The following is a 13,110-nucleotide window of genomic DNA, read 5'->3' on the forward strand; positions in this document are numbered from 1 at the left end:
CTTAGAAAGAAATGGAGCCTATGTAAAGCGTATTTAAGAATATGCATAAGTACACTTACGTCATTTATAAGGAAAGCCTCGGCGAATTAAAGGCTTGGAATATAGCCTGATAGGAGTGGGCGATGTTTTTGCTATGGAAAATATGTGTATGCAGCATATAACAATTCTATTTATTTATAAAATCTTGGTGTGTATATTATAAAGATCATAAGCCATACCGGTTACTAATTTCATTAATTCTTAATTGAGTTGCATTTGTACGATCGAGATCGAGTTTGAGAAACGGGTGATGCAGTCCTACGTGCTTGATTCATCTAAAATAGCGGAAAGTGGATGCCCGCAAACCAATTGCGAGAGACACTGCAAACAATAGTCCATCTCCATGTATCATTCCCATCTTTAAATATATCATTCTTAATTAACTAATGAACTTACGCGAATTCGAAGCATCAAACCAACGGTGTCCATCCCCCATTACTTGAGATGCACATGGGCGGATCCTTCTCCTCAAATTCAAATCAAAATCTACCAATAAGGTAAATTTTTGGTAGAAGAATAGTGAAAAAGGTCTAGTCCTCTCTCTCTCTTCCCTATCTCTCTCTTCACTCTATCGTCCTTTCTCTCCGAGAGCACTAAGATGAGATCGAACCTCCAAGTGGTAATTCTAGGCAAATCAAATGCCTGTCTTTTCCCCTTTGACTTCTTTCCACTGCGGCCATTAGTAATCATCATATGGACATTAATATACGACAATAACTTGGAAGACATGTTTTGATCTTACGCATCCACAATTCCTCGATTTATTGTTCATACATGATGTTGTCACCTCATTGAATCTCTACTTTTACTAGTTTCCCTTTCTATTAAAGATCTCATCGTGGCCAACTCGCCACATTCCACTTACGCCATGTGAACAATTGTACAACAAGAGAAAGGGAGGATATTATTTTCAGCTGGGCCCACTGGCCTCGTTGAACGTCATCATCTGCACGTTGGATGATCATAGCTGTTGATCTGATGGGCCATTACTATGCAATAGGATTGGTCTATGTCTCGTCTTGAATGAAATCTCCTATATATAAGGTCATCGATCTGATTGGTGGAAACTGGCACAGTAGTAGACTGTGCTCATGGTACCCAACCAAATCAACGGACCAGATCTGTCATATCTGTACACATGTCACCGGCCATTGTTAGGATATGCTTGATAGCTTCTGCACCCAAATATTCCACGTGTTTCTTTATGTTAGCTGGGTTGTTCACCATGGGATAGCAACTATCAACTTGGGGTTATTTTATTCTTGGATAGGATATTCTTTATCTCTATTTAATTCTTAATATAATATTATCAAAACAAAATTAGTGAACAAGGGAGAAGATAAACTTATCCAAGCAACTAGCCAATCTTCGGACACCACAAAAATATGGTGATAGCCACTGGTATTCTCACTGCCATGTTTTGATAATGAGCGGAACTCACCTTGTCTTTTATTATCTAACCTACTACAACGCCCAAAAAGCTCTCAGCAGCCAATTAAAAAAAAGAAAGAAAAAAAAAAAGGTGAGTTCGGCCCATTATCAAAATATGGTAGTGCGAATATCAGTAGCCTCATAAATATAGAACCAAAAGTCACGTAGGTGGACCCAATTTCCATTATTTTGGATTCTCGTGGTCCTTGTCAATTATCCCATGCCCACCGACACTCTCTCCCACAAAGTGTTAGAAACGTCCAGCTGGGGTTTCACCTTCTGCTATGGGATTCACCCCTTCCTTAGGCAGTCAACCAACCGCCCAACATTCACTATGCTCACGGGCAAAATTTGATCCAAACTACAATTAATGGCACGATAAAACAACTAGACATTATCACAGAGCAGAAACATATAAGGAGGAGTTCTGCACATAAGGTCCTCTATAGATCGGAGGGATGGGATCATCCTATGGAAATGATTTTTGAGTCACTACCTATTTACATTGTGGCCCATCACATGGACGGTTTCGATCATCCTATAGTGTGGTCATCACAGTACTTTTTGAAAAATACGAGACAATAAGGGCTTATACCATATAAAAACTCACGGGCATGATATGATCTCCCGTTGGGAGAAAACAAAGGGAAACTAGTAAAATTCAGTAATTAACATGTTATCAACAAATGACATGAAGTGTAAAATGAACCGTCATCCGTAGCTCTTAAATATATACAGCAATCATACTCACATCGCATTGGCTACGATGAAGGATTCAAAAGTGCATAAACCATTGTCTAGAAAATTACATTAATTTATAAAGTGACATCTTTAGCTTCCCAAAATAATCTTCTCTGTATTGTTATTTGAACCCCCATGATTGATCTATTAAAATGTACTCTTTGCATTGCCCCTTCCAATGAGTTTCGAGGACACAAATCCTCCTTTGACACCTATAACAATGATAAATGGCTCGTCTAACTTTGACCTTATCTTGGATTCTCAAGACTTCTGTTGCTTCATCCCGGCAGGGTTTTGAGACGTAGATTTTCTAGATACCTAAACACAGCTCACCATGAAGGAATGGAGTTTTCACATCGTGTTATCGTTCTCTAGATCAAACATTACTATTGCATCCAATAATAGAATCTCCAACCACAATTAGGCCATGTTCGTTTGAGATCGTGGCTAATTGCCACCCCAATCCGATTACTGCACCGAAAATTACATTAATTTTGGGTCCAATAATCAGACTGGGAGTGGCAATAGGCTGTCATAATCCCAAACAAACAGGGCATTAGTGGTCTTGACTCTTGATTGGTGCTGAGGATTGTGGTGTGTATTAAACCTCTCACCGAGTACCGGTATTGTATTTACATAAGATGTCTCCAACTCAATCACAGGTATACCTGTTTAACACTATTTTATTAAGATTCATAGCTTTTGTCTATTCTCATCATCGAGCTCTAATCTGATCTATCTAATATAATCTAATCTAACTACTATATATAAAGGCAGAATCATGGGTTAAGTTCTTCCACCCTTTGCCAAAAATTCCATCTATATCCCAGCTGTATAATGCCTATTCTCTTTAATAATAAGTTATGATATTAACTACTTTCTTTAGGATAAAATCGTAATCTACATACAAAAAGTACCGACACGGGTACCTGTCTATGACAATTACGAAAAAAATACACCAAGAAAAGGTAAAGACATGTGACAATGACGAAACAACTACTTTATATTACTCATGCAAGACACTTGCAAAATATTGAAGGATTCAGGGCACCTCAAAAATATTGAGGTATTCCGGACACCTCAAGATGAACAACAATTATGGAAACCTCTATCGATTGGAGGGCTAGGATAATATTAAATAATATTAATAATTACTGAAGAGGAACAATAATTATGGAAACCTCTATTGATTGGAGGGCTAGGATAATATTAAATAATATTAATAATTATTTAATATTATCCCGAAATTTCAGCCAAATTTACAAAAAAATCGGTCAAAATTCTATACGAGAAAAATAGTCGTTCATTAATTTAGTCGGATTTCAGGCGAAATCCATAAAAATCAATTTAAAAGATACTTTAACTCGGTCAAAATTTCAGTAATTTTGGCCGAAATTCAAGGATAATATTAAATAAGGGATAAAATCCATATTTTTTTGGGATATTCCTTAAATTTTAGAACGGGATTTCCGGGGAAATGAATTTTTGATCGAAAATTTGAAAATTCGATTAAATTTCGGAACAAAATTTCGAGGCAAAACAAAATTTCGTTAGAAATTTCATACCATTTCGGGTTGACCGGATTTGGATTTCGGTCGAAATTTCAAACCATGCTTAAGAACAAGATTCTAAATTTCAAATTAAGTTTCGATCATCTTGGAAATGTGGACGTTTCGGTTTCAGATGAAAATTTCGGTAAAAGATAAAGTAATATTGTTTTCCCTATTATATGAATAGATCCTAGGTAGTTGTTCCTTTTAATCAACTCCAATATTAGATTGCCACTTCATTTTGCATTATTTGAAATGATATTTGGGTCTCACGTGCAACACACGTGCATTTTTCCTAGTAAAATACAATAGCCATATTGATAACAACCCTGTGAGCAGTTGGATCTAAAAGCTCGTAGTTCTTAGCCGTCCATTTTACAACAAACATATTCAACGGTTAAGATCTCTAGGGAGAAGATTTTTCAGTTACAACCTATCTACAATGGGCGAACAGCAAATGAATGGTTTAGATCATCCAAATAAGTGGGCTCCACTGTACTTTTTTCTCTGCATGCACTCCCACCATGGAACTTCTAATCAAATAGACGGTTCTAATCAACCAAAGGTGGGGTCCACTCTGCCTAGTGGGTACTCCTCCCGTATCCATTGAATTGGCGTATTCGCATATTCGCACAAGCGTATCTCACGTGGAAGTTTCAAAACTTTCCCACTCCTCCCACTTCTCTGCATTACAGTTAACCGCTCTCTCTCTCTCTCTCTCTCTCTCTCTCTCTCTCTCTCTTCTAGGGTTTTGATTTAGGCTGGTGCTTTATCTTTTATTCTAGGGTTTTCATGTCGTTCTTATGGAAGCAAAAAGGATCCTGGTGCAGATATTCCTATTGTTGATTTTGTGCATTTCATTGAAGCTCTGTAATTCGGATACTGTGAGATTTGTTTCAGATAAAGAGCCTTCAAAGCGGACTTCAAATAGGCTTTCAAGGCCTCTTATTGGAAACGATGGGAGGATTTACACTTGTTTTGAAAAAAATCTCATTTCATTTCAAAGCAACGGCACAATTGCATGGGTCCTTTTTCTCAATTATTCATGCCAGCCTGATATACCTCCAGTCTCTGATGAAATTGGGAAGGTAATTTCTGGTTTATTTTGTAGATATTAGCATTTGGAAACTGCCTCTTGTATTTATTATAACATAAACATTGATCTTTTGTAGTTTTTGTTGTGAATTATAATCGGGAAAAATGATAAGTTGGTTAACCTAGCTGTTCTTTAATCTTGGTTAATTGAGACTTGAAAGTCTTCTTTACTACAAAGTAATAATCTATTTCGATATGGTTTATGTGCTAATTAAAGATGGCATTTGGGTGTTCACGAGTCATGAAATATGGCGTCAGCGGTAATGTGAATTGCACTTTGATCACCACAAACGTTGTCATAGAATTCTTACTGCTGTAATACATGTCACGTTTGATATACTTCATCCATAGTAGTAGATCCCATTGGTGGTTAGAATGGGCTGTTGTGTCATGGTTTCCACTCTTAAGAGATTATTGCCTACATTAACAATATAACCAGTGGTAAAACATCGGGCGTTGGGGCATCTTACCAAATCAATAGTGTAGGAAATGATGCGGCTTAAGAAATAACATTAGCTATTCACATGATTAGAATGAGATCCCATAGTGTTAATCTCATCGATGAGTAGGTGACATTGCATGTCATATATGATTGTGTTTGTGCCTCCCAGGTATGTCTAGGATGACCTACTCAATCCTTGAGAGAAGTTTGGCCATCAGTCACCTATGATGCATCCCTTCAGACGACACCATGCCATGTGATTCATAGCTTGCTTGTCTAAGGCCTTATCTACCAATGGGTGTTGGTACTAATACATATTCCTATTGCTTTATGAGTGCAATCTTGTATGTAGATTCTTGTGGTTTGGGCTATCCTTCACCATTTTATGGGAATAAGACCTACTTTGGTGGGAAACATTGTGGCTATGAAAGGGACAGCCATGGACATCTCTATTCGTAAAGAGGCCAAAATGAAACCTACATGTGTACATGTTTGGAACAGATTCTCGACATTTAGACCATGAGTGGGGGATTTTCTTAGTGGATCTCTTGCTAGGGTTGATGAGCTTCTCTAAGAGAACTGTCCGAGGCAACGCAGTCACAGCACGTGCCATCATATTTTTAATTGCTCATTTAGAAAATATTCTAAAGATTAGTTTATTTTTTTTCTGTTCTTTTATTTGTCTGTTTGAGATACTTCTACTCAGTAAGCATGTAGGTGATGACTGAATGTTTGCTTATGTAGAACTAGTGTTTTGTATAACCATTTCATTTTATGTCAATCTAGGGTTGGTAGGTGGAAATGGATGATCCACCAGAGAAAATTTAAACTGTAATCTCAAAAGGTTTCACTATTCAAACCCCACCTAAGCATGAAAACCAAATGAGAATTTGCAAAATTAAAGACAGCTTTGTTAATAAAAAATTAGAATAACAACTACTAGTAACTAACAAACGCAAATTAATTTTTTTAGTGAATCCTATGGAAATTAAGAGACGAAAATGGCTCCGAGTTATGAGCTAATACAGAAACGAAAATCAATATCCAAGTTCAATACTTTATCATTTCTCATGGCTCTCTTAGGTTTCTCTTATAGATACACTGAATCTCTTTTCTTATTCCTCTCGTACCGTTGCTTACTTTGGTAGGGTTTTTGTCAATGTGCAGTTTGGTAAAGGCTCTTTGCTTTAACCATCTGCTTTGGTCGTGGATCCACATTACTACCATTATTCTCATTATGAGCATACAAATACGAACTGCTTTCTTGTTCATGAGGTTATTAGTCCTTATGATGATAGTTTGCTGATCACAATCTCATTTCTATTTTTGCTTCAGAGAATTTAAAATTTAGAGCAAGTTCAATTTGTGTTGTTATTTTCTGCAAATGAATTTTACTCCAACTCTTGGCAGATATATTTGGTTGCAGAAGACAGAGTTCTGAAAATCAAACCTTCAAATATTGGGACTTCTGAATCTGCTGTTGAAGTTTTCTTTGGTCCAGAAGCATCTATGAAAGCATCAGGTGGAATTATTGGCCTTTCAATAAATATTTGGACTTCGTCTATATTCATCAATGTTAAAAAACGTGGACTTTTTGCATACATGCTTCACGGTCAATTGCTATGGAGTGCTGGGCCTGTGCTCTATCGGTTTGGTTATCGTCAAGGTTGTAAAGAAAACGTGACAGATTGTTATTTTAGTTCAGCACCTGTCATTGATCATTGTGAAGGGAGTGTTTATGTAAGGTCTCATTATACTCATATTTCTTTTTGTGTTTCTCTTTTCTTAATTTAAGCTGGTAATTGCTTTTTTTTTGAGTTTTAATGATGAAGCATATTTCTTTTTATTGTTAGAATCGCTTACTTGGCTTATCCTGGGAAAGGTATTTTGAATTTCGATACTGTTTTCAAAAAGTTTTAAATGGGTTAGGAATGCAGCACCAATGAGGACACCAATTAACAAGGATGGGAAACTTAAGCCTCAGCACGAGACTTGACACCAAGCTAACAAAAACTCCAATGGAATATCTCCTAAGCATTTGATATTGATAGTCTTACCTTTGCTGTGTTATATGTACTCAATCTGATCTCCTTATGTTTTTGGCATGGAAAACTAGTATCAAGCTATTGGCAGGTGATCAAGCATGCATTGTGTTATCTAGAAGGCAGAGATGATTATATGTTATTATTATTTTTTTTTGGAATTTGAGGTGCATGACGGGTGTGCATTCATTTTTTCCATAAAAAAAGGATGTCTAGTATTGTGCACGAGAGCTCTAGGTCATTGGTCCAACCCATTAACTATCACTTAGTTTTCTGATTGTCCAACTTTCAGTGTGCTCACCAAATCTGTAAGTTCAACACGAAGTTAAATCACATCCAATCCAGATATCTTTTTGTGCATTTTATAGAGTGGAGAGGCGAGATCTTGCTCATGTACACTTTAACTAAGTATAGATCTAGGAGCTAGTTTGTTGTCTATGCATGTACCTGAGGTGCGAATGATACGAGAAGTGGTCCTTTAATGACAAGCTGGAGATGTCTATGGAGATCCCCTTTTCAGTTTCAACTCAAATTCCTTGTCAGTTTCAACTCTTATTCTTGAAAAAAAAGGGATGGTGCCAACATGGAGTCATGAATGGGGACAAATGTTAAGAATCGTTGCCATGTTAGATAAGTCAGTAGTTAGAAAGTCTCAATAACTACAATTAATAGAGGGGATCCCCATCCTCTAGGTTTTTTTGAAGGTGAGCTTTGACGGCTTGAGCATTGAAAACTCAGGTTCTTCAGGCATTGGGGTCTTCTGAGGAGTTATGACAAAGAGATCATGTGGGCTTTTTTGGGCTCAACTGGCAAAAAAGAGTGAAACGCTCCAATGTGGGGAAAGTTTGGTGCCATTGAGGAGATCCGAGATTTGATTGTGAGGCATTGCATTGAGGTTGGACACTTGGGGCGTTCATCTAACTGTGATGCGGATTCAATAGCATTATTCTATTTCCTTATGCTTTGTTCAGTTTCCTTTTGTACGCTTTTTTTTTTGTATTGAGATCTTCTTGGTCTCTTTTTGTCTTTTAATGTGTTTTCCATTAAAACAGACAAATAATAGGAAAGAAGTCAAAAATTAGCATATTAGAAAGTTATCTTAACTGGAATTTTGTAGTAAGGGGTATTAGGTTGGTAATTTTGCAAGCTGAGTTGGAGACGTTTTAGGGAAATTCTATAATTCAGCAAGCTTAGTTGGAGACGTTTTAGGGAATTTTTATGTAAAAAATGAGTAGGTCTTATCTTTTCCATGTCTCTTGTTTCACTCCTTCCGATCATCTTTCTTCAAGTTGGATCACTGTGCAGTCTGTGCTTGTGTGATTATTGTGTGTCCGCTGCGCTGAACTCAACAAATCTGAAATTTTTTGCTTAGCCAGTCAATAATTTCTCTCTTTTGGAGTGTATTCTCCAATTGAGATTGTGATCTACAAGTTTCATATTAGTTATCTGGGTTTGAAAATCTATGAAGGAAATCCTGCGGCACTGATCTGCACTGTGGATCGAATTCTAATTTTCACACTCCTAAGCTACCAGCCTACCACAGATCTGTTCTTAGTTTGGGAGTGAAAAAGTAATTGACGATCTAATAGTTATAATAGTTGATTTGGACTTTATGGTTATTAATTTGAGAATTAAAATTTTTTAAATGTAGCCAAGTTTTGTGATTCTAAGTCTGGTCGACTGAGACATGCCTTAAGGATTAAATAATCTAAGATTATATGCTGCCAAGTACCCATTGCATACTTATGGATCCGCGCCTTTATTTTTGCACCTGCAGATCTCAAATACTGAAGGCCAGCTCTACTCGTTGTCTGTTCAGAGCCCTCACTTCAACTGGATCAAGGATTTTAGTTCGTTGGACAAACTGTTCATGTTCACACCTGGAAACAATGGCCACTTGTATCTTGCTTTCCCAAGAAAGGCAGTCGTGATGGCACTAGATGTTTCTACTGGAAATGTTCTGTGGCAAAGTAATGTTGGCCCATTAAGTCCAGCGGAATGCTCACCTGTTGTTGATTCCAATGGTAAATACTTGTTGAAAAAGTGTATTTAGAAACATTCTAGAGAGAGTTGATGTGCACATAGTACTTAAATTCTAGAGAGAATTGGTGTGCATGTGCATGGATATTAAATAGGGCCTGAAGACCCAGAACTGAACAATATTTATATGGTGGGGTCGGGGCCTGACAGTTTTATTACACACACCCACACCCACACGTGTATATATTAATGCATGTTGACCCACTTGCAGAAGAACAGACGTGAGATGCCTGTATGATTTTTCTGAGATATGTATACCCATTTCCTTGCACCCATATTTACATGTTTTTCTGAACCCCATGAGCTGTATTATATACATGTTTTTGTATCTAGAAATATAGTACTGATGATCTTGGAATTGCAAGCAACAAATTTGCCGTATTGCCATTGCACATAACCTCTTAACCTTCTGTTATTTCAACTGGAAATACAGGATGGGTATCTATTGGCTCATTGGATGGATTCCTGTATTCCTTCTCACCAACTGGAGTTGTCAAGAAATTCCTGAAAGCAACTGCACTTGATTTGGTTCAAGTTAGTCCTCTTCTTGATTGCTCTGGATATGCAGTTTATGTTTCTCAGACGAGAATGGAGGCAAAGACCAGCCACACAATTGGTGAATTTACATACATATCAGCAACAAAACCAACAAATGTAGTCTTCATTATGTTAGTTCCGGCTACCGGAGCTCTCTACTGGAATGGAAAGTATTCTGGTACAACCTTGCTCATGCCATTTAGTTTGTAACATATAAATATAATTTTTGACTCCAAGCCTCCGAAACTCATGAAATGGTTACTGTCTTTAAAAACAAGTCATTCTTTTTACTTATACACTAATTCTTGTAAGTGGCTGCCTGTATCAGATGGTCAATTTTCATCCTTGTTGTTTGAGAGCGATCTACGCCAATTTACAGTGGACGAGAGCATTCTTCTTGCTTTTATCACTTCAGCAAGTGAGATTCTGTAGATAAGGCATTCATATTTCTTGGCAAGTACTTAACATGAAGAACATATGACTGCATGATGCGTGCTACTTTCTGGTCCTTTGTATTTTCTATTTTAATCAATCAGTGCTTAGACAGAGCGTCCCATTTAATCTATGGATATTAAAACCATCTATTATTTTAACATCCATATAGTAAAATAATAGGTGCAAATTATTCGACGCTCAGACATTGTCATATTTCTACCAACCATTTTACTTCTCACTCTTTCTAGATATTCCTAGATACTACCTATGATATCTGGATTGTAGATCCTGTCTGGAAATGAGAAGGAATACTCCTACCTGCATCAAAACTCACTTGTGAAAATGATTATTTGTATTGCTATTAGAATCACAAGGAATTACCAGTCTTCCACTTGGATATGGGCGATGAATTCATGCCTAACCATCTGTCATTCCCATGGAATTTTATTTTTCCGACTTCGTGCACTTAGATGCAAAAATCGCATGGTTATAACCAGCGTATGGTAATATGGCTTACCTTGACAGGATTGGAGATTTTGTCACATTAAAATTTGCTTCTCGCATTGATTTCTGTTCACTTTAAGTTTTCATCCCATAACACCTTAATCATTTAAGTTTGGTAATCAGCACCCTGTTTATCCCATGGATTAATCTTACGAGCTTATTTTTTTCCTTTTTCTTTTGATGCAGAGATGGGCAAACCCCTGCCATGTCATACCACACGTAATAACTCATAGTTGCCAGTAAATTAATTCAACCACTGCCTTCTTGTTGATAAAACTTGAATAGATGCATTATTACCTTGGTTTTCTTTTATACCAGGTCAGAAACTTGCTTCGAGCTGCTCCCAAGCAAACACTAAGTATCTCAGCATCTATACAGGTAAAATGCTATCTCATCTAAACATAATATAAACAATATCTGATGGTTTGATGCATTATTGTCACCTCGCTCTCTGTCTCTTTCCGCAGGCAACGAAAGGACAATACTACTGTTCCTGTTACTACAGTTTGTGGTTTTAATGGTACTCTCAGGACTTGTGCGATTCTGTTGTATATTTTGGAGAAAGAAGAAGCTTCAACATAAAGACCTTGGAAAATTCCTAGAGAAAAGGGTGAGTGACCAAGCTCAGAAAGCAAAACAACAATAGCATATAATCACAACTCTGACTATCTTTCACACCTTATTTACACCTTATTTCAGCGCTCACTTCACGAAAAACGAAAAGAATTCGACAGAATGATAACGGAACTTGAGCAAAAGGTGACAGAGGAGGCCGTGGCCAATGAAGTGCTGGAGAAATTGGGAGATATGGTGAAAGAGAGGGAAGGGATAGAGAGAAAACTGTCAACTACCTACAGTTTGGGTAGGGACGGAGCCGGGTCAGAGTCTAGGTCCCTCCTTCCATTGTACAATGGGAAGACAAAGAGCTACTCCTTTCAAAGTAGGAAGAACGAGAGCATGACAATCTTCCACACACTCAGTGATACTTCTTCAGGAGAAAGAAGTATCAGTAGTGACAGTAACAGCAGTAGTAACAGTAGTAGCAGAAACAGTAGCCAAAGAGAGGTGGCTTGGCATTCCTTTGGAGACAAGGAGTCGGCGGTGAAAGCGAAGGCGCCTATGGAAGTTGGGCCTTCTAGTAGTGAAAGGTTGCATGGAGATGGGCCTTGGGAGAGTCCTATGGAAGTTGGGCCTTCTAGTAGTGCAAGGATGCCTGTAGATGAGTCCTGGGAGAGTCCGCCGGGGGCTACTTCAGGATCAAAGGGATATTCAAATCCTCTGTTTGTCGAGCAACCTTTCAATGATGGTGAACAGATAGGAATGGAAATGCAAGGAGAGGAGGAAGAAAGAAATGGGATGGGAACCGTGCAGCAGGGGAGGAGGAGGGCATGGTTGAAGAGGAGGAGGACCTTGTCCTCTAAGTAACTATAATGACTGACCAATATAGCGTTAAGGGCAGTTCAATCATTTAGAGCATTTGAATTATCCTTGTTCACCTTAACTAACTGGGCTTCTGATGCTAATCACAATGGAAATCTCATTTTTAATGTAAATAACTGCTAATTCAAATTTGAACAGTTTTGAGGATGCCTAGTGAAAGAGAGGTGGGCTTTTATTACTGGTCTACGTCATGATGATCTGAACCATTGATTGGTGTGCTTCTATGTGGATGATCATAGCCCAAACATCATGGAAATTGTTTGTTCTTAGCCATCCAATCAATGGCCTACAAATGGACAATTAAACAAACATTGAGCTTAAAGTGATCAACATCCAATTGCTGCTCACTAGATCAAGAGTACGACATTCTTCATTACACAGGGATGTCTGTGTGTAATCTCATGTTTAACCGACAAAAAGAAGAAGGAAAAACTTCACTATTATAAAAGCATGCCCTTGTGGGTAGAAAGCAGTTTCCATCTGCCATGACTCCCTCATGCTTAAAAGAATATCACAACACTTTCATGTCGAGAGCTTTACATTGTTATAAATAGTAGGATTTCATGTGGGTTCTTTCATCGGTTAGAATTCTAGCATTTCTTATGTTGCTCTTCTTTGGTGGGAATAGTAATGCTGTAGGTGAAAATTGCAGGAAATCAAAGGCATAATACGAGTGATCTAACACTATCAACAATCAGATTTCCTCCAATTTCTCATTATCTTGGTATCAACGGTGGTGGCTGTAAGTGAGAATCGTAGGAAATCAAACCATAATAACATTTTCCTGGGGTTTGGTTTGGTTTGGTTTGGTTTT

At 37.7% G+C, this 13,110-nt stretch overlaps 1 protein-coding gene across 1 annotated transcript; it reads left to right on the top strand.

Annotated features, from left to right (window-relative positions):
• Positions 1 to 4,473: 4,473 nt before the first annotated feature.
• GEX3 (gamete-expressed 3) lies at positions 4,474 to 12,818 on the top strand. Its single transcript, XM_077354725.1, has 9 exons — positions 4,474 to 4,849; positions 6,709 to 7,038; positions 9,118 to 9,364; positions 9,814 to 10,095; positions 10,246 to 10,335; positions 11,043 to 11,075; positions 11,175 to 11,234; positions 11,324 to 11,466; positions 11,556 to 12,818. Exons 1-9 carry the CDS (start codon positions 4,565 to 4,567, stop codon positions 12,279 to 12,281), a joined length of 2,196 nt encoding a protein of 731 aa, XP_077210840.1. The 5' UTR covers positions 4,474 to 4,564; the 3' UTR covers positions 12,282 to 12,818.
• The last annotated feature ends 292 nt before the right edge of the window (positions 12,819 to 13,110 follow it).

The sequence above is a fragment of the Tasmannia lanceolata genome, unplaced genomic scaffold, assembly GCF_043159265.1.
Source record: "Tasmannia lanceolata isolate RefF3 unplaced genomic scaffold, GAP_Taslan_0.1 ptg000015l, whole genome shotgun sequence".
Taxonomy (NCBI): Eukaryota; Viridiplantae; Streptophyta; class Magnoliopsida; order Canellales; family Winteraceae; genus Tasmannia; species Tasmannia lanceolata.